Here is a 26960-nt window from a genome sequence, read left to right on the forward strand (position 1 = left end):
TTCATTTAAAAAAAAAAAAAAGAAAGAAAAAAATGCCTCTTGGTGTTCTAAGTTATCATTTCTCATGACATGATCAGTTATGACTTTGCAATGATTTTGCACTATCAATCCAAATATGGGCACAGAGTGAGATTAAGGAACTGATTATTTAAGGTTTATTATAATCCTACTATCAGTCTGCCTTCTAACCCCAGCCCCAACAACAGGCTTTAAATCCAAAGTTTGCCAATATTGTCAAAAAGAACCTTTATTACTTTGTATAATTGCCTCTTATGCTTTCTTGCCAGATGCCTTTGGAGCAGGTGCTTTCTGGGCTGGGGCTTTTTGACCCTTCTGAGCTTTTGGAGCAGGCGCTGCCTTCTGGCCTGTGGCTTTCTGGGCAGGAACCTTCTGGGCTGGAGCCTTCTTGCCTGCGGCGGTCATCTTTTTTGCTGGGACTTTAGCAGCAGCACCCTTAGCAGCAGGTGCTTTTTTGGGAGAAGCTTTCAGGAGAGCTGCCTTTTGAAGCTTCTTAACTTCATTCTTGATTATTCTGTTCCTCTGAAAATCATCAATATACGAAAGCAATTATTGTGTATACAAAAATAAACTTCAACTTATCCTGGTTTTAGAAAGGGCCATTAAGTGGTCTGTTCCCCTACTACTAAATCTAAATAAAGGTAACAATTCCATAAGAATATCATGAAATACGACGAGGATAAATTCTCCCTTTTCACAGAAAGCTCCCAAGAGGCTGGCAGCTTGGAATAAGATTTGGTTACTGCTCCCTTGTTATTCTAAAGCTAAATTACACAGAAGTACAGATCTTAAATCTTACCATTTTCTTTGCCTTCATCACTTTAAAACGATCAAAATCTGTCATCTTGGCTTTCTGTTAAAAAATAAAAATAAAAATTATCCCTCGCACACTACCTTGAAACCTCCAAAAAAAAGAAAAAGCCAAAATTCGAATGACCCTAAGTGATTACCCTTTCTCTGGCTTCAATCTTCTTGGCCCATCGAGTGGCTGCCCATTTCGTATTGATGTCTGCCTTCTGCCAGGCTTGCCGGACATACTTCTGGCGGGCACTAGAACGAGTCAAGACCACAGAGTCAGGAATCAGCTTTGAAGTCACTCACTAGCAAGGACACTTCCTTTGTTCCTTGAAAAGCACTCTTCCTGTTACACTTCTTTGTCTGCATAAGACAACATCTGGCACAGCAGTACTTATTTTTATTGTGTTTCGTAAGCCAGAATAGCTTATAACTTCAAGCATATTTTAATCAAAACTGTAATCCAGTCCCATTTTTTTTTTTTTTGAGAGAGAGGATCTTGCTTTGCCACCCAGGCTGGAATACAGGGGAGTGATCATGGCTCACTGCCACTTCAACCTTCTGGGCTCAAGCCATCCTCCTGCCTCAGCTTTCCAAGTACCTGGGGCTACAGGTGCAAACCACCACACCCAGCTAATTTTTCAAATTTTTGTAGAAACAGTTTTGCTACGTTGTCCAGGCTGGTCTCCAACTCCTGGGCTCAAGCAATCCTCCGCGTTGGCCTCCCAAAGTGCTGGGATTACAGGCGTGAGGCATGGCACCCAGCCCAGTCCATTTTATGAATTTAAAAACCACCACCTCTCAACCCAGTGCGGTGGCTCACGCCTGTAATTCCAGCACCTTGGCGGGCCAAGGTGGGTGGATCACCTGAGGTCAGGAGTTGGAGACCAGCCTGTCCAACATGGCAAAACCCCATCTCTACTAAAAACACAAAAATTAGCTTGGCATGGTGGCACGTGCCTATAATCCCAGCTACTTGGGAAGGTGAGGCAGGAGAATTGCTTGACACCAAGAGGCGGAGGTTGCAATAAGCCGAGATGGCACCACTGCACTCTAGCCTGGGCAACTGAGTGACACTGTCTCAAAAAAAAAAAAATCCCCCAAAATCAAAACCACACCACTTCTAACCATACATAATTCCACTTCAGCAGCGAATGTGTTGAAAACCATTCATTTTCTTTTTTTATCATTATTTAAAGACAGGGTCTTGCTCTGTCGCCTAGGTGGGAGTGCACTGGTGGAATGTTGGCTCACTGTGACCTCTGCCTCCCAGGTTCAAGCAATTCTGTCTCAGTCACTCAAATAGATGGGAGTACAGGTATGCACCACATCACACCTGGCTAATTTTTGTACTTTTAGTGGAGATGGGTTTAGCCAGACTGGTCTTAAATTCCTGTCCTCAAGTGATCTACCAGCCTTGGCCTCCCAGAGTGCTGAGATTACAGGTATGAGCCACTGTACCCAGCCAACCCATTCATTCTCCTAACAAACAAGGTAGTTAATGTTTTGTTTTTTTTTTTTTAATTTTACAGTAACAATTTATGGCCAAACATCCTAAAAATAAAATCCAGGGTGTCCAGGGATCCAAGGCAGAATTACAAGAGTACCTAGTGAAAATCTAAGTTACCAGATATTTTCTACTGCTTTGAACTTTGATGTATCCTCAAGCTTCACCCCAATTGTGCTTTAAAACAATGTGGTATGTCATAGCAGCAGCATGGTCATGAGCACTCCAGGTTGTTCAAGTGGCACGCTTTCGACCCTCGGTCCCTGAAAGTCCATTATGTGTTAATATACATCAGCCAGTGTCTGTAGTGCCCAGCATACATTTTTGACTACTTTAAAGCATGCAAAATTACATTATATCTACTTTATCTGTATTGGCTATGTGATAGGACACGTTCCACCGCAACCATCATTGCGGGTTGAATTAAGTTTACAGCAACCACCAAAGGGTTTTAATTTATGTCAAAAAAGAACCATTACGCTACTTGCTGCCTCATTTAAATGTAAGCCAGGGATTCAACCTCTCATGTAAAATACTGTATAACTGACACAAAGAGCTTACCTAATGACTTATTATGTTTACTTTAAGCTAAAAGTTTCGGAGAGACCAGAAGAAAGGAGGACGGCAAGTCTGAACAGAGGCAAAGCCCTAAATTACCAAGGTAGAAAGGTGACCTCAGGACATTTTATTTTTTTTTGAGACAGGGTCACACTGTCATCCAGGTTGGAGTGCAGTGGCATGATCAGGTCTCTCTGCAGACTCAATCTTGCTCAAGCCATCCTCCCAACTCAGTGCGCCCCTCCTGCCCCTGCTCCCATGCTGGGGATTACAGGTGAGTGCCAAAGGACCAACTAATATTTTTGCATTTTTTGTAGGGATGTGGGGGCGTTTCACCATGTTGCCCAGGCTGGTCTTGAACTCTTGAGCTCAAGAGATCCTCCCACCATGGCCTCCCAAAGCATTAGGATTAAAGATGTGCACGCCCAGGACATTTTAAAAGTAAATAATCCCTGTCTACTTCTACGATGTAAAACCCTCTTCAGGATGGCTCTGAATCTTTCTTACCGTTTACTCTAAAACAAAGTTTTACTAGTATAAACAAATCTGGGGATGGTAGGAAGGGGTGATGATTGGTGGATAGTTACCTGTGTGGAAACTTGAGGATGAAATCAGTGAGCTGCATGCACTTGAAAGGCATGGCCTGTCTCCTCACCTGAGTGCAAGGTCCATCAACCAAAGCCTAGAATGCAACATCAAGAACTTCAGTGCAAAATCTAATAGCAATTAAAATGGTCAGATGGTTCTGTACAATCACTTATCCGTTCAGGGTCATCAAACCCACACTACTATTTAAATAAATTGCTTAGGAAAGACAAGAATGACTCTATTTGAGTCACGTGCTTTCTATGTGCTGGATCTGTTCTAAACTCACTTTATGTATCTAGTAACTCATTTAAACCTAACCAACGTTTCAGCCCATAACTGGCTCTAGCTTAAGTGGCTGGGGTAATACTAAAATTCAATATTAATAGCTAACTTGAGGCTGTGCTTAAAACCCTTACCCCACGTTGCCTGTTTCCTCAATGGTAAAATGAAGTTACTACCCATAGTATACTTATCTTACACAGTCATCGAGACAATTATTGTTGCCCTCTGCAGTGCATACGTCCACTGCCATGTTTAGTAAAAAGCTGTGACACTTACCCTGTTCTGATCAATAACATCTACAATCGCGACCAATTTTCCAGCATGAGGTCCAAAGGAGACGTAGGCCACCCGGCCAACCTCCACGAAGCGCCTGAACACCTAAAATTTGGGCAGAAAGGACAATGAGACTTACCTAAAAATACTCGCTAGTTTGTCTGTCACCTTCTGCAGCTAGAGACGACATGGTTAAATTCAGCGAAAAAGAATGCTGCAGGGGAACACAGGCCCGAGCGCCAGGCGCCAACCTGAATGGACGAAATCGGCAGATACCGCCTTAACTAAAGACCGGCTGCCGTCGCCACCGCCTACCAGCTCCCAGCTCCGCAAGGCCGGGGCGGCGGGACAAGGCTCTGGGACCACGGGCCGTCTCAAGCCATCCAGCTTCAGCGGCCGAGATGCGCACGCGTGGCCCAAGGAGCGCCAGGCCTGCCGGGTCCTCCACGCGCTCGTTAGACACAAGTCCGGGAAGTGCCCGTTTCCAAGGCACAGTCGGCCCAGGGACCCTCACCATGTGCTTCCCAAGACCCTCCCGGAGCCGTTCGCCGCCTCAGCTTCCCAGCGGAGGCGGAGGTACAGAGGAAAGATCGCCAGTCCCGGAGCCCGCAATAGTAAGACTCACCATGTTGGCGGCGTCAGGCGAGAAGGAAGGAAGCCCCGCCCAACCGTGCGCATGCGTAGAAGAATGCACCGCCCCTGCGGTAACGAGACGCCGACGTGGGCACCGATTGGTTAGTGCGTGCGTGCGTGCGTGCGTGCGTACGTATGCGCACGCAAGCTCACAGGGAAAACATGGTGGAGCCGGCAGGAGCTAACTTGCTTTTTCGCAAAGTTGGGCGGCGAGATTGTTTTTGTTGATTTGGATTGGAGTGCTTCAGGAACGTCATCTCTTAGTAATTTAGGATTAAGAGTACGGAAGCTATGTCTTTTGTTGATCGCATGCCATTTGACTTCCTTTTTATTTCCCCGAGTTTTATTTAAATGTTGGTTATTCATAGCTTAGTACTAGGTCTGTTGGCGCCTCACATTCTTAATTGATCTCAGTAACTTTGTTAGCCTTTTATTTTAAAGTAATTCACACTTATAAATATATTGCTAAACTAGTACAAATAATTTCCATAAACCCTTCTAGATTCTACAAATGTCAACATTTTGCATTTGCTCTGTCATTCTACCATTTGAGAGGAAATTTCAGACATGATGTCCCTTTATCTCTACATTCTTTTTTAGAGACACGGTCTCGCCCAGTCGCCCAGGCTGCAGTGCAGTGGCGGTTCCCTGCAGCCTCTAACTTCTGGGCGAAGATATCCTCCTGCCTCGGCCTCCCAAAGTGCTGGGATTACCGGCGTAAGCCACCATTCCCAGCCTATGTATACATTCTTAAAATGGGTATTTCCAAACAACAGAGATTCTCTTACATCATCAATAGACTTATCAAAATTAGGAAATTAATATTGCTATTATCTAACTTGCAGTCCTTATTCAAATTTATCAGTTGTCCCTCCTATGTTCTTTGGAGCAAACGGGAAAAAAACTTTTTTTCCAGATTCTTGATCTAATGGAGGATTACAAATTGCATGTAATTATCAGATCTCTAGTCTTTAACTGATAGTTGTAGATTTAACCGTTACATTTGTAACATGGGTTTGTTGGAGTTTTCCTCATTCGATTCAGATAGTGAATTTTTGGTAGAAATTCTATGTCCTTGGTGCATCACATCAGAACACATCTATCTATCTACACATACGCACACATATTCTATTTAACTTAATTTTTTGAGATGGATTCTCACTCTGTCACCCAGGCTGGAATGCAGTGGTGATCTCAGCTCACTGCAACCTCGACCTCCCGAGTTCAAGCGATTCTCCTGCCTCATCCTCCCGAGTAGCTAGGACTACAGCTGTGCACCACCACACCCAGCTAATTTTTGTATTTTTAGTAGAGACGGGGTTTCACCATGTTGGCCAGGATGGTCTCGATCTCTTGACCTCATGAACCACCTGCCTCAGCCTCCTGAAGTGCTGGGATTACAGGTGTGAGCCACTGCACCCGGCCATACCTTTTTAAAAGAGATAGGATCTGGCTGTGTTGCCCAGGCTGGAGGGCAGTGGCTATTCACAAGTCTGATTGTGGCCCACTACAGCATTGAACTCAGGGGCTCAAGCAGTTCTGCCTCAGCCTCCGGAATAGCTGGGGCTACAGAGACACACCATCACACGCGGGTTCCCAATATCGTGGTGATGTTTTATTTTTTAGATTTTACCAATGCCAGTGCAGAGAGATGTTACCTTTTATCTTTTTTTTTTTTTTTTTTTTTTTTTTGAGACGGAGTTTCGCTCTTGTTACCCAGGCTGGAGTGCAATGGCGCGATCTTGGCTCACCGCAACCTCCGCCTCCTGGGTTCAAGCAATTCTCCTGCCTCAGCCTCCCTAGTAGCTGGGACTACAGGCGTGCGCCACCATGCCCAGCTAATTTTGGTATTTTTTAGTAGAGACGGGGTTTCACCATGTTGACCAGGATGGTCTCGATCTCTTGACCTCGTGATCCACCGCGCCCGGCCCAACCTTTTATCTCTTGATTAAGGTCATGGTCTTTGCCATGACAGTTCCCAGATGTATTTCAAGCCTTTCCGATCGTGTGACTCCGGAAGGCCCGCCCTGCTCGTCCAATCACCGAGAGGGAGGGCACGTTGAGGGTAATGCCAGGAATCAAGATGGCGCCCTGAGTCCGCTCTCAGCTACTTCGATCTCTACCTGAAAAACCACATCCCGTCTGCTACACCCAACCGGTTGGTTCTTCAGTCATAGGAAGGGTAGCATGACCATGACGTCAGGCACAAATACGGCGTTTTGGACGCGCTCAGTAGTTTGCGGCCTTTACTAGGGCGCAGGCGGACGTCCAATCACCAAGGAGCGCGATCCGCTCTTAAATGTGGAGGCGGGGTACTAGGCGCTGAGGCTTAGGAGATGTCGGCCGGTACTGTGTGCGAGCTGTCCTGTAAGCCTTCGCCCGTCCCCTGAAGCCGCGCCCCTCTTCTTTCGCTTGTTGCCAGGGACGGATGTGAAGGGCTGGGAGGGCGTCAAGCCTCGGGTTCTTGCTGTGGGGCGTACACCTGGGGCGCTGGTGCCGCGACCCGGATGGGGGATGCGAGGGACAGCAGTAGCACGTCCATTTGTCCCACGGTCTCTGCGGTGTCGACGTAGCTAGGACTGCCTACCTGTAGCCAGACTAACCCCTGTATTTCTGTCAGCTTCAGCCGACTAGATGTGTCTTGGTTTTGTTGTTGTTGCTGTTCAGGCACTGGGGATGGGGGCGTCAATTTAGCAGACAAAATATTTACCTGAAGCCCCAAAGAAAAAGAAATCTAAGCCAGTGCAAAAATCGAACTAAAAGCTGTGCAGAACCCTGACTTTCTTGTTCCTATAACCCTCCCGAGAAGTGAACCAACCCTAGTTAGACCAAATTGACGTAGTAGCCATGGGCATAACTACCTGGCAACGTGGACAGGTGCGTTTATATTTAGGAGTGGCAGATGTTTGTTGTTTCTGTTTTTGAAATTTGCAGTCTTAGGCATCCTGAAGCTGAGCAAGACTGTTCAAGCCCAGTCAGCCTAAGACCACCAGGGACAAACCTGTAGTCAACAAAACCAGGTCTATCGACCTTTTTTAACGAGGGAGATTGCACACCAGAGACACCATGGGGGCATTTTACCAAAGGAAGGAAAAGATAAAGTTACAGGATTTTGAGGAATTGTAAAGTTTAGATGGAACTTAAATAAACAGAGTTTTAATAGCCTCAAAGCAAAGCAGGACTGTGAAAAAGGGTCAACATCAGGCCTAGCCTGCAGAGTGGAACCATGGTCCTGTTCTTTGAAAACCTCTTTTCTGCACTTTTGCACCTGGCTTCTAAATTGAAGCTATGTCTCTGTGTTAAAGTGACTTAGACCCTCCAAGCAAGGTGTTTTATTCTTACTGACAAAATTTCAAACAGCAAGTTTCTGAGGGTCTTTGATTTTAGAGAACAGTGTTTCTCAGTGAGAAAATGAGAAAGCCGTAGTCACTCAAAGTGGGTTATTATGACACTCTAGATTAAGCATGTCCTTGGCAGCAATAGTTTCTTGTTAACTTTGCAGTTATCTTTATTTGTATTTGTTTTTTCTGCCTGACGAATAACCAGGCAGATTTTTCTTCTCAAACTGAACTTGTATTTACTCAGGGATGCTGATGGTATAGCAAGAAGGTATTCTGAGCATTATATCAATGGGGAAGTTCCAGATCTTTCCTTTTGCAAAGCAGGAGGTAAACTCACAAACTATAGGCAATGACACACTCTGGAATAAGAAATAATAATGAGGCCGGGCGCGGTGGCTCACGCCTGTAATCCCAGCAGTTTGGGAGGCCGAGGCGGGTGGATCACGAGGTCAAGAGATCGGACCATCCCGGTCAACATGGTGAAACCCCATCTCTACTAAAAATACAAAAAATTAGCTGGGTGCCTGTAATCCCAGCTACTCAGGAGGCTGAGGCAGGAGAATTGCCTGAACCCAGGAGGTGGAGGTTGCAGTGAGCCGAGATCGCGCCATTGCACTCCAGTCTGGGTAACAAGAGCGAAACTCCGTCTCAAAAAAAAAAGAAAGAATAATGAAGAGGAACATTGGCCTATTACAGAAATCTGAGTGAGATGCAAATGAAGGTTATCTTAGCAACTCAGTGATTGCCCACTTCCAACTTCCTGTTCCCAAAGAGGCTGATAGACTCGGGAATGGGTCAGGACTCTTGGGATGCAGTGTCCAACTCCTCAGTAGTACAAGTTTGTCCAACACTCCAAATGCCTAGAAAGGGGGTGTGTGTGTGTGTGTATGTGTGTGTGTGTGCACGCGTATGTGTGTGCGTGTGTGTGTGTGTGTGTGTGTTGGTTTCTGTAATTTTTTTTTTTTTTTGAGATAAGGTCTGGCTCTGTCACCCAGGCTGGAGTGCAGTGGTGCAACCACAACTCACTGCAGCCTTGACTTGCTGGCTTGAACCATCCTCCCACTTCAGCCTCACAAGTAGCTGGGACCCCAGGCACGTGCCACCATGCCCAGCTAATTCTTACATTTTCTGTAGAGTTGAGGGTTTCATTATGTTGTCCAGCATGGTCTCAGACTCCTGGACTCAAGTGATCCTCTTACCTTGGCCTCTCACTGCACCCTGCCACGTTTTTTTTTTTCTCTACATATTTCACATCGATGGACTACAAAGTCAGTAGCTAGAGAGCAGCAAGCAAAATCAAGATCTTTGACACTCTTCACAACAACATAAGCAATAGGTAGGGTAATATAAACTAGGAACCCAGGGTTGAATCACTGGTGTATGCCAAGTGACTAAAACAGAGTCTGGAGTAGAATAGGCCCTCCATAAATATTTTGAGTGAATGACTAAAAAGGCAAAGCCTTAGAACATACTAAATGTCCATCAAAAGAGGTCTGTTTTAATAAACCTGCCTACAGAACTGCTGAAAAGCACCAGGCAAATCACATCGCTAGCTGTACTGATCGAGAATGCTTTCCAGGATAGGAATGGAAAGTTCCGTGTGTGTTGGAGTCTTAACAACACTAGAAATAGAAGCATGCTGCAAAGAGCTTTCCGAAAGGCCTGCTAAGTAGGTGAAATGCTCCTGTATCACCATGGAAACGACTCTCCCCAAAAGGAACGACTACAGGGACAGGCGCTGGATAATGCAGCATAGTGAACATGGTGGTAAACAAGGATGCAGAATGAGGGATGAGGACATTCAGGGAGGAGAGATGCTGACATGGCGCCATCTAAAAGGAATGAATGCGAATTAATTTATGTAGCAAATACTGAATGCCCCGTGTGTGCCAGAAACTATTCAAGGCGTTGAAGACATAGTAGTGAAGGAAACAGGCAAAAGTTCTACCCTTGTGGAACAGACATTCTAGTGGGTAGCTACAGAAAATAAACAAATAGTGTGTCCTATGGTGGTAAATGCCACAGAAAAATGAAAAGGTGGATGAAGAGAACTAGGGTGGAATTGCTTTAGGAGGAAAGGGTAGTTATTTTAAATAGGAACGTGAGGGAAGGCCTTGAGGAAAAAGTGACACATGAATAGAGAACTTCAGGAGATGAGTGAGCAATTCATGTGGATGTCCGGGCGGTGGCACTTCCAGGCAAAGGGAACAGCAGGTTCTCTCTCAGCATGTGTGTGGAAGAGCAAGGAGACCAATGTGGCCGAAGTGGGTGACTGAGGGGGAGATAGTATGAGATGAAGGAGCCAGGGCATGTAGAACCTTGGAAGCCACTGGAAGGACTTGCTTTTACTTTTGAGATGGGAGCCAATGGATGCTTTAAATGGAGCAGTGACATGATCTGACACGTTTTTAAAGATTATGCAGGCGTTGGGTTAAGAATGCCCTCCTCATCATAGACTGTAGGAGGCAAGATTGTAGCTGGAGAAGTTGGATGGGTGTTAGGTGTTACATCTTGGCTTTTTTTCTTTTTAAGGATTAAATGCATTGACATTTGTTAAATGCAGTAGCAATATGTAAAAAGGACAATGTTAGGCCTGAAAACCTGAGTTTTGTGTATCTCTGTACCAGCAGGACACTGTCTCAGAGGTCACGTGGTACTAATAAACAAATATTAGGAACCCAAGTTGTACCAAATATTTACCATGGGAAGCAGTACTAGGGCTTAAGTTTCTCTTGGCATAGATCCTGGATCAAAACCATTTCTATTATGAAGAATTTCCACATATACAAAAATAGAATAGTATATATAATAAAGTCCCACATACACGTTACACTTTCTCAACAGTTATCCACATAGGGCCAATCTTATTTCATTTCTGCTCATTTACTACTCTCTCTTCTGTTTTGTTTTAAAGCCAATTCAAGATATTTTCACCATAAATACCTCAATATGTATCTAAAAGATGATTTATTTAAAAGAAATATAACCTCGATAGTATTATCATACCTGAAAATTAACAAAATTCCCTATGATCTTCAAATATTTATTCTAATTTTGAAGGGGTCCTTGCACCTTTATCCATATTTTCCAAGCATCTGTAGTTGGTCAAAAGCCTTCCAAGAGACAACATCAGTTTTGGGAAGACCAATATTTAAATTTTTATCAAACAACTACAGAATTGTGGCTGAGAACCAGTCACACGCACCTACTCAAATAGAACATTTGTTTAGCTAATCCTTATAGCACTTCTAACAATAGCCACCATTCTGAGTGCCTTACAAATATTAAATCATTTAATCCTTGCAAATGCTCAAGATGTAACCTCTAGCATAGAGGTGATATTATTATCCCTACTTTGCAGGTGAGGAAACAGGGACAGGGAGGCTAAATAACATGTGCCCCCTCAGATGGCTAATCAGTGACATGGTTCAGACCCAGAGTCCATGCTCTTAAGCATGCAGAGTCCACTGAGGGTGCAAAGTTGTTAGGTGGATCCAGTTAGGTTGAGGATATTAGCACCGATCCTAGTCGAGGAATAAAATTGCATCTACTCAAACCTAAGAGTTGAAAGAAGTTATAATAATTAAAGGGAACTTGAAAGACAGCTCAAGGTCTTGTGATATACTTAGTTGTCAAATCGTGGTCTCAAGCTTTTTTTATTTTTTAATTTTATTAAAATTTATTTTTTTTTTGTGGTTACATAGTCGGTGTATATATTTATGGGGTACATGATATATTTTGGTACAGGCATGCAATGCATAATAATTGCATCATGAAAATCGGGTATCCATCGCCCCAGGCATTTATCCTTTGTGTTACAAACAATGCAATTATACTCTTCTAGTTATTTTTAAATGTACAATCAAATTTTTATTGACTATAGTCCCACTGTTGTGCTATCAAATACTGTCTTATTCATTCTTTCTAATTTTTTTGTGTATGCATTAACCATCCCCACCTCCCCCCACCACACCACCCACTACCCTTCCCAGCCTCTGGTAACCATCCTTCTGTCCTCTATCTCTCTGCGTTCAATTGTTTTGATTTCTAGATCCTGCAAGTGAATGAGAACATGTGATATTTGTCTTTCTGTGCCTGGCTTATTTCACTTAACATGATGATCTCCAGTTCTATTCATGCTGTTACAAATGACAGAATCTCATTCTTTTGATGGCTGAGTAGCAGTCCATTGTGTATAAGTACTACATTTTCTTTATCCATTCATCTGTTGGCGATCTCAAACTTAATACACCAACACGGGGCTCCTGATCTTCCCCCGCCCTCCCTGTTAATCCGCTGAACCTTACTTGTTTTGTTTTCCCCATCTGTGTCAATGGCAACTCCATCCTTTCAGTTTCCAGAGCACAAATCCTGAAGTCACCCTTGATCTTTCGCTTTTTTCTTTGTTTTTTTTGTTTGTTTGTTTGTTTGTTTTGTTTTTGTTTGAGACAGAGTTTTGCTCTTGTCGCCCAGGCTGGAGTGCAATGGCATAATCTCTGCTCACTGCAACCTCTGCCTCCTGGGTTCAAGCGATTCTCCTGCCTCAGCCCAAGTAACTGGCATTACAGGTGTTCACTACCTCACCCAGCTAATTTTTTTTTTTTTTTTCATTTTTAGTAGAGACAGGGTTTTGCCATGTTGGCCAGGCTGGTTTTGAACTCCTGAACTCAAGTGATCCTCCCACCTCAGCCTCCCGAAGTGCTAGGATTATAGGAGTGAGCCACAGCACCTGACTGATTTTTTGCTTTCACACCCCATATCCAGTCAGATAAAAAATCTTACTGACTCTATCTTTAAAATTGTATTGAGAACCTGACTACTCTCCTCCCCTGTTGCTACCAACCTTGTGCAAGCCACCACCATCTCTTGTTTGGATAACTGCAGTAGCCTCTGTGGTAGACACTTCTAAAATGGCCTCCAGTGATTTCTGCCTTCTGTATTCACCCCTTTGCATCATCCGTTCCCCTTCAGAAAGAGCTGGACTCAGTGACTTTCTTCTAAGGCATAGACTATGACGAAAGTTGTGGGATGTACTTCTGAGATGAGATTATAAAAGACTGTGACACCTCTGTTTGTCTCTGTGTCTGTCTTTCTCTTTCTCTGCCTCCCTCTCTTTTCTGTTTGCTTGCTGTGATGAAGCAAGCTGCCCTGTTGTGAGCTCTCCTGTAGAGAGGCCCACAGGGCAAGAAAATGAAAGGCCCCCTGGCCAGACAAGAGCTGAGGCCCAGGATAATATAATAGCCTGAAAAAACCTGAATCCTGCTGACAACTGCCCAAGTAAAGCCGGAAGTGGATCTTTCCGCAGTGGAACCCTGAGATGACTGCAGCCCTGGCTGAGGACTTGACTGCAGCCTGTGAAGGACTCTGAGCCAGAGGACTCAGGGAAATTGTGCCCAGAGTTTTGACCCACAGAGGCAGTGAGATAAGAAATGCTGTTGTTTGAGGCCACAATGTTTTGAGGTATTTGTTAATGCAGCAATGGATACTTGATACAGTTTCCTACATGGTCTCCCTCCTTCGACCTTCACACTACAGTGTGTTGTCCACACAGCAGTCAGAGATCCTGTTAACACACAAGTCAGATCATCATGACATCCACCTCCCTACTCAGTGGCCCGCAAGGCCTGTCACGGTCTGATTCCCTGTCCTCTCTCTTTCCTCGTCTCCTGTCACTCTTCCCCTTGCAAATTTTTTTCCAGCATGTTGGCCTCCCTATGGCAAGCAACCTGCTGCCCAGAGTCCACAGTGACTGTCCCCTCTCTTAGGACACTCTTCCCTCAGACAAGGGTTCCTGCACCTTGCCTGGCTGGCTCCCACGTCTCCTTCAAGTCTGCCCAAATGTCACCTTCTCGGTGAGGCCCATCCTGGGCACCCTGTTTCAATTCTAACACAAAATAACTTATCCCTTTGTTACACCATTGTTTTCTTGTCCTCCCTCCTTCTGTTCCTGCTAAAATTTAAGCTCTGGGAAAGCAGAAAACGTCTTGTTCTTTGTTGTAACCCAAGTGCCTCGAACATTGCCTCATTAATGGCTTGCCCTTAGTCATATGTGTTGACTACAGGTTAAGCAGTTTATTAATTGTGAAACTAAATCCCGTCTGAAAGGTTTGGAGCAGCTTGTTGAAATAGCAAACAGATATTCTGTGTTTTAAGTTGTGTCTGGGGTAGAGTCATCCATGATGTATGTGGAGCCAAATCCTGTGTCCTGTACTCAGATATCTGACCTGTGGGTAATTATATTTGACCTGTTCATCTCAGCTCACCTGTGATGCAGGCTATACTTCTAAAGTTGGGTAAGAGGAAAACATATAGATAGCCATCATTAAGTAAATCAAACCCATATTAACATTTTGTTGTTAAATGTAACCAATCTGAGTATTTTTTACTGAAGTATTTCTAATGTTTAAGAGCATCTAACACATTCATCATGTTTCATCTGTCCTCAGACCCTGCTTGGCTTCCCTCCTGTACTTGTCGGTGCCCAAAGTCCGGGAGGGGCCGAGGTAGCAGCACTGCCCTGAGTGTGTGTCCACCTGGCTGTGCTGAGACAGTACCCAGGCTCGGCCCCAACCTTGCTCCATGATTGGAGCAGGCACTGGGAGCAGGGAGAGGCCAGGCAGTGGGAGCAGGCACTTCACAGGGGGGCCTTCCTGGGCCCCCAAGAGCACAGAGACGCCTGGGTTTGCAGCCAGGCTTGGGCAGCTGCAGCGGCACCTGGGAAGGGCGGGGCTTCTGCCTGTCCCGTGGAGTGTGTAACCCCAGCCGTGCCTCCCCGCTGCAGCCAATGTCTTGGCAGTGGCCACTCTAGATGGGCCACTGATGCCACCAATATGACATTAATGAGGTAGATTTAAAGTTTTCAGAGGATTTAATTAATCATGGCTTTTAGTGGTGCTAATGTTTCTGGAAATTTAATCTCTTAGACTCATTTGAACATTCATCATAGAGCAAGCTAAAGTTATTGTTTCTAATTTACATGAAAATTACTACCTATAAAATAGAATAATAACTTTAAGTTGAAAAAAAGGTTTAAGAAAATCTAGGTTTTTAAACTTAAGACTTTAAAAATTAAATATTATTTTAATGGCTAGTAACTGTTGATCGTCCATTCTGTCAGCCCCTCCTTGGGCATTTGAAAATAAAAGTCTCTACTGACCATTTTGAAAGAATGAGTTCAAAGATATATCCACAGATTGGAGCATCAGCATGAGCAGGACATGGAGAGCCCAGGAAACTTGAACAAAACCACAGAGTCACATCTGAACAAGAAGTTGATTACATTCAATTCTGGTTACCTGGCCCATTAGAGGTGGCATCAGACCAAGAAAAGGCATCTGAAAAACAACTACAGAGGGGAGTTAGTGTGCATCAATTTTAATTTATTTTATTTCATTTTATTTATTTATTTTTTTGAGATGGAGTTTCACTCTTGTTGCCCAGGCTAGAGTGCAATGGTACAATCTTGGCTCACTGCAACCTCCACCTCCCAGGTTCAAGTAATTCTCCTGCCTCAGCCTCCTGAGTAGCTGGGATTACGAGCACCCACCACAATGCCTGGCTAATTTTTTGTATTTTTAGTAGAGACGGGGTTTCACCACGTTGGTCAGGCTGGTCTTGTACTCCTGACCTCAGGTGATCCACCCACCTTGGCCTCCCAAAGTGCTGGGATTACAGGCTTGAGCCACTGTGGCCAGTGTGTGCATCAATTTTAGCAATGAGTTACAGAGTCTCCCAATACCTGTGGCTTAAACATTTATTTTCCTCTTCTGTAGGGGTCCTGGGCTGGCCTGGTCCCTCAGCTCAGGGATCCAGATCACTCTTTCTACATTTCTAACATCCATGAGGTGGCTCTTATTCTCACTACTTCAGGCCTACAGATCCTGCCCTTACACTTCGCAGCAGGATAAAGGAAAAGGGCAAAAGGCGAGTGTCCACTGTTCTTTCAGGAAGGGTCTTGGATGCCACATCAGGACACTTCCGCTTCCTTCCCGTTGGCCAGAACTCAGCCTCATTACCACACCAACAAGCAATGCTGGGAAATGAAGTCTCCACTTCTGGTGGCTGTGAGCCTTGCTAAAAATCAGACGTTCTAGAATTATTACTATGGAAAAAAGCAAAAGCAAATATCAGGAAATGGGTTCTTAGTACTTTACACCTGTTACGTGGGCAGCAGCAAGCTATAGGAAATGAAACTGTAAATCTTAAGACTATGGAATAGCACAGTTGAAATATGGTGGAAGTGAGAGTCATAAGTAGTCACTGAAATGTATACAGGAAAACATGGGCTTGTTCCTGCAGCGTCACAAAACTCCAGCTGGGGATTATGTTCAAAACTAAAAAAATGTTATTTTAGAGCAGATAAGTGTTCTTTTAGAATCAGCATTTAAAAAAAGAAAAACCCCAAACTGAGGAACAAACTAGCCTAAGCAGAGGTATACACGGAGAGTATAAATGTGGGTCTAAAACTTTTTTGTATATATATGTGTATATATATTTTGAGATGGAGTCTCACTCTGTCTCTCAGCCTGGAGTGCAGTGGCATGATCTTGGCACACTGCAACCTCTGCCTCCTGGATTCAAGTGATTCTCCTGCCTCAGCCTCCTGAGTAGCTGGGATTACAGGCACGTACCACCACACCCAGCTAATTTTTGTATTTTTAGTAGAGATAGGGTTTTGCCATGTTGGCCAAGCTGGTCTTGAACTCCTGACCTCAGGTGATCCACCCACCTTGACCTCCCAAAGTGTTGGGATTAGAGGTGTGAGCCACTGTGCCCGGCCTAAAACTTTCCTATAATTTCATCAATGGCATATTCCTAGGAGAAACCATAAAATGTTGAAAGAAACTGCTTTGCTTACATAGAAAACAACTTTCTTGTATAAAATCCTGGGCTGGGAGTTCTTGTCAACAGGTTACCCTTCTATTTTTTACTTTTTATTTTTTTGAGACAGAGTCTCACTCTGTCACCCAGGCTGGAGGGGAATAGCATGATCTCAGCTCACTGCAACCTCCACCTCCCAGGCTCAAGCTATCCTCCCACATCAACTTCACAAGTAGCTGGGACTACAGGCGCAGCCACCATGCCCAGCTAATTTTTTGGAGGTATTTTTTTGTAGAGACAAGGTCTCACCTGTTGCCTAGGCTAGTCTAAAACTCCTGGGCTCAAGCAATCCACCTGCCTCAGCTTCCCAAAGGGCTAAGATTACAGGCATGAACCACTTCATAACCACCATCCAGACCAAAATACAGAACATTTCTGCGGCTGAATTAAGTTCCCTCTTTCTTCTTTACCTCATTTCTTGGAATCAACCACTATTGTGCCTCTATCTCACCATAGGCTCGTCTTGTTTATTGGCCTTCGTATAAACTGTATCATACAGTATGTGTTCTTTTGGGTCTGCTTTCTTCAGCTCAACATTATGTCTGTGAGAATCATCCATGTTATTAGGAGTTCAATCCTTTTTGTTGCTGAGTAATATTCCGTTGCATGAATATATCACAATTATTTTTTTTTGAGACGGGGTCTCACTCTGTCCTCCAGGCTGGAGTGCAGTGGTGCAATCATGCTCACTACAGCCTCGACCTCCTGGGCTCCAAATAACCCTCCCGAGGATCTGGGACTACAGGCACACATCACCACGCCTGGCTAATTTTTTTTTTTTTTTGTAAAGACAGGGGTCTCACTAGGTTGTCTCTCAAAGTGCTGGGATTACAGGTGTGAGCCACCACTCCTTGCCCAGATGTAAAGTTCTGTCTATCAACTTCATCTTCTTCAAGATATTTACCTTAGAGATGTTGAGTGGCTTCATTCTGGCTGTTTCCTGCTACCGCTTCATCACCATCCTGGAGATTTCCTTCCCTTCTTCTCCCACATTAGATCTCCTTTTTCCTGGAGTCCATGCCTTTCATTTGCTTGGTTTAGTCTCTTCTTTTGGTGGGACACATCCTCCAGTTAGCTCCCTGTGAAACGAAGCTGGCTGAAAATGCCTCTTCTGTTCTCACACATAATTGATCATTTGGCTGGATACATAACTCTAGCTTGGACATGATTTTCCCTCAGAACGTTGAAGGCATCACTCCCATTACTCCCTTGGCTTCTTGCCAACAGAGTTACTGTTGGGAAAACTAAGTCCATTCTCATCTTGATCGTTTGTATGCGGCCTGTTTTGTTTTTTCCTCTCTCTCTCTGGAAGTTGTTGTTTTTTTTTTTTTCTTACATTTTTCAACAAGATGTAGGTTCATGGAAGTTTTATAAGGGGTATTCTTTTTCTTTTAATGTTCTGAAATTTTATAGCATTGTACATTGGTGTAAAGTAATTTTTATTTATTGGGCTGTGCCCTTTCAGGCATGTTCAAATCCTTCTGTTCAGGGTGAAATTTTTCACGTACTTCATGGAGTGAAACTTGTGTTACTCAGATGGGGTTTGTGGGCTGCTCTTAGAATTCTGTCTTCTTACTCTTCTGCCCATTTCTTTACGTTTTTTTATTTCCTTTCTGAGGGTTTGCCTCAATGCTCTCTTTCAACCCTTCTAGTGAGTTCTTAATGTCTGCTATCATGCTTTCAATTTCCAAGAACTGTTTCTTTTTTCTGAATATCCAATCTTCGCTTTTAAAAGATTGTTTCTGAGCTAGACATGGTGAGGTGTGCCTGTAGTCCCAGCTACTTGGGAGGCTGAGGTGGGAGGCTTGAGTCCAGGTGTTCCAGGCCAGCCTGAGCAACATAGCAGGCTGTTTTTTTTTTTTTTTTTTTTTTTTGAGACGGAGTTTCAGTCTTGTTACCCAGGCTGGAGTGCAATGGCGCGATCTCGGCTCACCGCAACCTCTGCCTCCTGGGTTCAGGCAATTCTCCTGCCTCAGCCTCCTGAGTAGCTGGGATTACAGGCACGTGCCACCATGCCCAGCTAATTTTTTGTATTTTTAGTAGAGACGGGGTTTCACCATGTTGACCAGGATGGTCTCGATCTCTTGACCTCGTGATCCACCCGCCTCGGCCTCCCAAAGTGCTGGGATTACAGGCGTAAGCCACCACGCCTGGCCCAAGACCTTGTTTTAAAAAAAAAAAAAAATTGTTTCCATTTCATTGATCCAGTGTTCCTTATTTTTCTCATAATATTAATGAGTTTCCTTTTTTGTTTAAAATATTTTCTTCCTTGCATATTTTGTTTAAAATATTTTTTTCTTTCAGTTTCTTCCAATTCGTTTTTTTCTTTTAGTTTGTTAGGCTCCTTATCCATATAATCCAGCTAATGGGTTTTGGCAGGCTATTGAATATATAAATTTGGAGTCAAGGAGAGAGGTTGGAGAATAAATATTTTATTCAACTCAGAGAGGTGTTATAAAAATTAAGTGAAGTAATGAATATAATTTACTTAGCACAGAGTCTGGAATATAGTAAGCATTCAAATGTTAGATGTTATTTTTTATGTTGTTATTATTATTTTCTCTTTTTTCAAGATGAAGTCTCACTCTTGTCACTCAAGCTGGAGTGCAACGGCGCAATCTCGGCTCACTGCAACCTCCGCCTCCTGGGTTCAAACAGTTTTCCTGCCTCAGCCTCCCTGGTGGCTGGGATTACAGGCACCTGCCACCACGTCTAGCAATTTTTGTATTTTAGTAGAGACGAGATTTCACCATGTTGGCCAGGCTGGTCTCGAACTCCTGACCTCAGGTGATCTGCTCTCCTCAGCCTCCCAAAGTGCTGGGATTAAAGGCGTGAGCCAACACACCCAGTCTATTTTATTAGTAATGGCTACGTCTTTTAGGCCGTAGGTGAACATAATTCACCTAGCCATTCCTCTACTGCTATTGAGGATTGGGCTTACTTTTTCACTTTTTACTGTTATACAAATAGGGTTGAATATTTTTCTGAAAACAGCTTTAGTCACTTATTTTTAAACTTTCATTATGTAATTTTTTATTTTTTTTTGAGACAGAGTTTTGATCTGTCACCCAGGCTGAAGCACAGTGGCACAATCATAGCTTACTGCAGCCTTGACTTCCCAGGCTCAATCCATCCTCCCTCCTCAGCCTTCTGGTTAAGCTGGGACTTAATTGAGTGGGACACACAGGCATGTGCTCCACACCCAGCTAATAATTTTTCTTTTTTTTTTTGGTAGAGATAGGGTTTCTTTATGTTGCCTAGGCTGGTCTCAAACTCCTGAGCTCAAGCAATTCTCCTGTCTTGGCCTCCCAAAGTACTGGTATTACAGGTGTGAGCTATCATGCCCAGACTCATTATGGAATTTTCAGTCATGTACAAAAGTAAAGAAAATGGGCCGGGTGCAGTGGCTCACTCCTGTAATACCAGCACTTTGGGAGGCCAAGGCGGTCAGATCACAAGGTCAGGAGTTTGAGACAGCCTGGCCAATATGGTGAAACCCCGTCTCTACTAAAAATACAAGAATTAGCTGGGTGTGGTGGCGTGCATCTGTAGTCTCAGCTACTTGGGACACTGAGGCTGAAGAATCGCTTGAACCTGGTAGGTGGAGGTTGCAGTGAGCCAAAATCGTGCCACTGCACTCCAGCCTGGGCGACAGAGTGAGACTCCATCTCCAAAAGAAAAAAGTAAAGAAAATGGTATCATAAACTCTCACATACCCATTATTTAGTTTCAACAATAGCCATTTTTGGTTAAGTATCTAAACATGTTCATGTTTAATGGACAATCTTGTTTTATCTATAGTATATGGATTCTATGCCAGTGCTGGTCAATAAAAATATAATGTAAACTACAAATGAAAACCATGTTTGTGATTTAAAACATAACTTAAATGTAACCCAAAATTTTCTAGTAGCTACATTTGAAAAACATGAAAGGAAGAAGCGAAATTTATTTATTTATGTATTTATTTGAGACAGGGTCTCACTCCGTTGCCCAGGCTGGAGTGTAGTGGTGCAATCATAGTTCATTGCAGCATCACATTCCTGGGCTCAGCTGATCTTCCAGCCTCAGCCTCATGAGTAGCTAGGGCTACAGGCATGTGCCAACAGGCCTGCTAATTTTTAAATGTTTTGTACAGACGGACTCTCCCTGTGTTGCCCAAGCTGGTCTGGAACTCCTGGGCTTAAGTGATCCTCCCACCTCACCTCAGCCCGCAAAGTGCTGAGATTACAAGTGTGAGCCATTGTGCCTGTGAAATTAATTTTAATAACACATTTTATTTTATTCAATATATCCAAAATATTATTTTAATATATAACCAGTTTCCAAGTTACTAATGACACATTTTACTTTTTTGGTACTAGGTCTTCAAAATCTAGTGTGTATTTTACATTCGTAGCACATCTCAGCTGGACTAGCTCAATAGCCATATGTGCCTAGCAGCTCCCCTGTGAGAAAACGTGAATATGCTCACCGAACAGGATTAATGGGAAGCAGATCCCAGACATTGTATCAGTGTATCCCTAAATATTTCAATATGTATCTGTAATAACAATGTCCATATTTTAAAAAAAGTTTTCCTTAGAATAAATTTTTAGAAATGCGGTTGTTGAGTTGAAGAATATGCACTTTTAAAACCTTGCAGCAGCCAGGCGCAGTGGCTCACCCCTGTAATCCCAGCTCTCTGGGAGGCTGAGGTGGGTGGATCACAAGGTCAGGAGATCAAGACCATCCTGGCTAACATGGTGAAACCCCGTCTCTACTAAAAATACAAAAAAAATTAGCCAGGCCTGGTGGTGCGTGCCCATAGTCCCAGCTACTTGGGAGACTAAGGCAGGAGAATCGCTTGAACACAGGAGGTAGAGGTAGCAGTGAGCCGAGATCGCTCCACTGCACTCCAAGCCTGGGTGACAAGCGAGACGCCGTCTCAAAAAACGAGACAAAAAGCCTTGCAGCATATTACAACTACTTTACATTAGATGGATTTACACTCCCTTGAGTGTGTTATGGAGCCCGTGTCACTCTCATAGCGTGTATTTGAATCCCTGACCATGGTTCTGAAATCTGGAGAAAGGCGGTAAGACTTCCTCTCTGTTGTGAGAGGTCAGCTTTTGTTTCGATTTGTTTTTAATGGCTTAAAACAAGTTGTATTCTCTTACAGTTCTGAAGGTCAGAAGCCTGAATTTAGTTTCACTGGGCTAAAGTCAGCGTTTTGGCTTTTAGAGATTCCTTTTGCAGGCTCTGAGGGAATGATGTGTTTCCTTGCCTTTTCAGCTTCCAGTGGCCACCTGTGTCCTTTGACTTGCCTCTTCCTCCATCTTTCAAGTGCATCATCTCAATCTTTACTTGTATTCTTCACACCACCTTTTCATCTGTGAGAGGTCAAGTTCTAGTGATGATTCCAAGATGGGACACAAGCAGGAACCTGCCAGGCATAGTGGTGTGCACCTGTAGTCCCAGCTACCTGGGAGGCTGAGAAGGAAGGATTGCATGAGCCCAGGGGTTCAAGTCCAGCCTCAGCAACATAGAGCCCATCTCTAAAATAAATGATAAATAAAATAAAAACATGGACATCTTGGAACTCTACTTTTATTTAGAAAAGAAGAACGCAGATGAGAGAAGATAGAGGGAGGTAACAATAACAAGAGAGAGATTTCTGGGTAAAAATGGCTGATAGAACTCAAACATCTAAGTGCATATCTTCCTGATGCCCAACGAAAACAACAGTGGGGCTGTCCTTAAATACTTGCCTTGTTTCTTTTCTATTTTCTTCTTTTTTCTTTTTTTTTGAGACAGAGTCTCCCTCTGTCACCCAGGCTGGGGTACAGGGGCGCAATCTTGGCTCACTGCAGCCTCCACCTCCCAGGTTCAAGCTATTCTCCTGCCTCAGCCTTCTGAGTAGCTGAATTACAGGTGCGCACCACCATGCCTGGCTAATTTTTGTACTTTTAGTAGAGATGGGGTTTCACCATGTTGGCCAGGATGGTCTCGATCTCTTGACCTCGTGATCTGCCTGCCTTGGCCTCCCAAAGTGCTGGGATTACAAGCGTGAGTCGCCATGCCCGACTCCAAATATATTGTTAAACTCTTATTTAGAAAATTGTAAACATAAAGCAGCAGACAGAATACTGTAATAAACCCCTATGTCTCATCACCCCACCCCAAGGACTATCAAACTATGGGCCAGTTCTACCTCTGTATTCTCCCCCTCCCCTGTAATTTTGAATCAATTCACAGATGTGCTGGGCAATTTTATGTGTCAACTTGGCTAGACTATAGCATCCAGTGATTCATTAATCTAGGTGTAGCTGTGACAGTATTTTGTAGTGGTGATTACTGCCCATAACTTTTGGATTTTTAAGGAGATTTATCCTGGATAATCTGGGTGAGCCTGATTAAATCAGTTGAAAGTCCATAAGAGCAGAACTGAGACTTCTCTGAAAAGGAAGAAATTCCACCGTGAGTTTATGCAGCTTTAGTTCATGCCTGAGGGTTCCAGCCTGCGCTTCCTGACAGCTTGCCCTAAAGATTTAGGACTTGCCTAGCCAGCCCCATAGTCTTGCAAGCCAATTCCTTGCAATAGGTCTCTTCATATATACCTCCTACTGGCTCTATTTCTCTGGTCGAACTTTGACTAATAGGCCAGACATAGCATGTCGTCTGGAAATAGTTGAGCAAGTACCTAAACCAGGGGTCCCCAACCCCTAGCCAGGCAGTAGGCCCGTACAGGTCCATGGCCTGTTTAGGGACTGAGCCATGCAGCGGGTGCTGAGCAGCAGATGAGTCAGCGTCACCACCTGAGCTCCACCTCCTGTGGCCACGGGAAGCCTCGTGTGAACAGCGCCTGTGAGGGGTCTAGGTTGTTTGCTCCTTATGATGATCTGAGGTGGAACAGTTCATCCTGTAACCATCTCTGCCTGCCCAGCCAGCCCTCCACGGTCCATGGAGAAATTCTTTCCCAGGAAACTGGTTTATGGTGCCAAAAAGGTTGGGAACCACTGATCTGAACAGCAGGGATTCTTGGGGAAAAAAAAAAAAAAAACAAGATACCATTATTTTATTTTATTTTATTTTATTTATTTTGAGACAGAGTCTTGCTCTTCTGCTCAGGCTGGAGTGCAGTGGTGTGATCTCAGCTCACTACAACCTCCACTGCCTGAGTTCAAGCGATTCTCCTGCCTCAGCCTTCCGAGCAGCTTGGAATTACAGGTGCGCCGCCATGTCTGGCTAATTTTTGTATTTTTTTGTAGAGATGGGGTTTCACCAAGTTGGCCAGGCTGGTTTCCAACTCCTGACCTCAAGTCATCCACCTGCCTCTGCCTTCCAAGGTGCTGGGATTAGAGGTGTGAGCCACGGTACCTGGCTGGTACCATTATTTTACCTAAATAAAAATTAACAGGAATTCATTGATAATATCAAGTGTTCAGATTTCCAGTTGTCTCTTTATTTTATAATATTAAAAATATTTTTGAATTAGAAAAAAATGTTTTTTTCCTAATACTTTTAGAAAGGGAAAAAAGGGTAAGAAGCTCAACCTGGGAAGAATTTTTTCCATGGCTCCGACAGAGGGCGTTCAAGTCTCATGTTTCAAGAGAAAAGACAGTCATTTCTATTACACCCTTAGTCATTTAGCTCAGGGCTTGTCACACAGTAGACTTTTGGTGAAAGTATGAGGGGTGAAAATGAATAAGTAAATGGGTGAGAGAAATGTGTTTTAAAACTTGTATTTATTGGCTACATCCGTGCCATGCACAGGCTAAGTGCTACATTTTCTCCTAACTATCCCATGAGGTAGGTATTATGCCTGTTTTATATATGAGGAGGTCAAGGCTCAAAGAGACTGAAAGACATGCTGAAAACCATAAAGGTGATGGTGAGGAGAAAATTCTTGAGTTAACCGAGATCTGTGACTTTCAGTCGTCGTATAGCACATACCGATGATGTGTAAGTGGTTGAAAAGGGGAACATCTGCAACCACTACCTAGCTGTGGAATAACACTGTCACCCCGGAAGTCCTGTGGTTATGACCTGAATATCTGTGATCCCCCAAATGTATATGTTGAAGCCCTAACCCCCAATGTAGGCCTTTGGGAGGGGAGATAACTAGGGTTAGATGAGGTGATGAAGGAGTGGCCCTCATGGTGGGATTCATGCCCTTGTCAGAGCGCTCTCTCTCTCTCTCTCTCGCTCGCTCGCTCTCGCTCTGTCCTCTCTTCTCTCTCCTCTCTCCTCTCTCTCTCTCTTCCCCCCTTCTCTCTCTGTCCCAGGAATCGAGCCCTCACTAGGAATTAGCTGATGCCTTGATATTGGAATTCCTAGGCTCCAAAACTATGAGAAGATTAATTTCTGTTGTTTAAGTCACTGAATTTATAGTATTTTCTTATGGCAGTTGGAGTCGCCTAAGACACCCATTTATCTTTTTCCAGAGGCAGCCTCCATCTCCTCCCAAATTTCAGAGTCATCATTTCCTTGCTTTTTTTTAAGAGTTTAACTTCTGTGTTTAGTTTTGTCTGTTTTTAAACATCGTATTAGTGGAATTATACTACATATTTTTGTGTGTGACTTGCTTTTAATCCCCAACATTATGTTTGTAAGATCCATCAATATTAAGCATACATTTAGAGTTCTTTTGTTTTCATTGATGTATCAGTGGCTATATCACTATTTATTTATTCATTCGTTCTGTGGGATAGGCATCTTGGTTGCTGCTAAAACCATTCTTAGGCATGTGGTATTTCTAAGACCATATACCTCTAAGGTATATACTTTGGACTGGAATTTCTAGGTCATTTTATGTGTATAGCTTCAACTTTATTAGACAATACTGCAGTTTTCCAGAGTGGTTGCATTAATTTACATTCCCACAGCAGTACAGGACAGTTCCAGTTCCAAATCCTCACTAAGACTTGGTATTGACTTTTAATTTTTGCCTAAAGAATTAGCATATCGTGCTATTTCACTGTAGTTTTAATTTGCATTATCCCAGTAATGAGATTCAGCATCTTTTTATATGTTTATTAGACATTTAGATATCTCCTTTTGTAAAGTGTCTTTTCAAGACTATTGCCTGTTTAGAAAAATGGAATCATCTTCCTTTTTCTCACTGATCTGTAGTGTTCTTCATATAATTTGGGAAGTATTCCTTCATTAGTTCTACTTTTGTAAATACCTTCTTCCACTCTGTGGCTTGTCTTTTCACTCTTTTCATGATGTTCTTTGAGGAACAGAAGTTTTAACTTTTCATGTATTAAGCATTTTCTTATGGTTAATGCTTTTTGTGTAGTGTTTAAGAAATCCTTCCCATACCCAGAATCCTAAAAACGTTCTCCTATATTTTCCTCGAAACCTTTATAGGTTTTTCACACTAAAGTCTTTAAGCTACCTGGAAACGATTCTTGCAAATGGAGTGAGGAAAGGGTCAATTTCATTTTTTTTTCCCATTAAGATATCCAATTGTCCTGCATTTTCCCACTGCTCTGATGTGACATCTCTGTTATAAATCAGGTGTCTGTATGTGAATGGGTATGTTAGATTACAGAAAGCTAAAGCCAGATTCCTAAGTACTATATGATACTGCCTTTCTAAGCTCAAGGCCCAATCTCTATCCCCCAAATCACTCAATAGCTGGATGATGCTGGCACATACTTTTACCTCTGAGCCGATACCTTTTTTTTACATAGTTATGATTAGGAATAGACACTATTTGTGATGCTCATCACATATTTCAAATCAAAAGACTTGCTTGCTTTGGGGCTTGGAGTTCCATAGTTGTATTCGTTTACTGTGACTATGTCACAAATTGCCACAAATTTGGTGGCTTTAAACAACATGTTCTTATTACTTTGTAGTTTTGTAGGTCAGAAGCCAGGGTGGGCTCAACTGGGTTCTCCACTTAGGGTCTCACAAGGCTGAAATCAAGATATGATCTGGCCTGGACTCTTATCTGAAGGCTCTGGGGGAGAAACATGCTTCTAAGATCATTCAGGTTATTGGCAGAATCCAGCTCCTTGAAGCTGTAGGACGGAGATTCCTGGTTTTTGCTGATGCCAGCCAGGGATTGCTCTTAGTTTCTAGAGATTGCACTT

The 26960-nt window shown here is 43.5% G+C and overlaps 1 protein-coding gene across 1 annotated transcript; it reads right to left on the reverse strand.

Annotated features, from left to right (window-relative positions):
• Window positions 1-229: 229 nt before the first annotated feature.
• RPL14 (ribosomal protein L14) lies at window positions 230-4706 on the reverse strand. The gene is made up of 6 exons (XM_012460142.3): window positions 4647-4706; window positions 4025-4126; window positions 3466-3560; window positions 969-1068; window positions 818-871; window positions 230-540 (listed from the first exon to the last, which is right to left on the reverse strand). The coding sequence occupies exons 1-6, from the start codon at window positions 4647-4649 to the stop codon at window positions 271-273; spliced, it is 624 nt and encodes a 207-aa protein (XP_012315565.2). The 5' UTR covers window positions 4650-4706; the 3' UTR covers window positions 230-270.
• Window positions 4707-26960: the final 22254 nt, after the last annotated feature.

This window comes from Aotus nancymaae, unplaced genomic scaffold (assembly GCF_030222135.1).
Source record: "Aotus nancymaae isolate 86718 unplaced genomic scaffold, 86718_ANA_hifiasm-v0.15.2.pri h1tg000038l, whole genome shotgun sequence".
NCBI classification, from domain to species: domain Eukaryota; kingdom Metazoa; phylum Chordata; class Mammalia; order Primates; family Aotidae; genus Aotus; species Aotus nancymaae.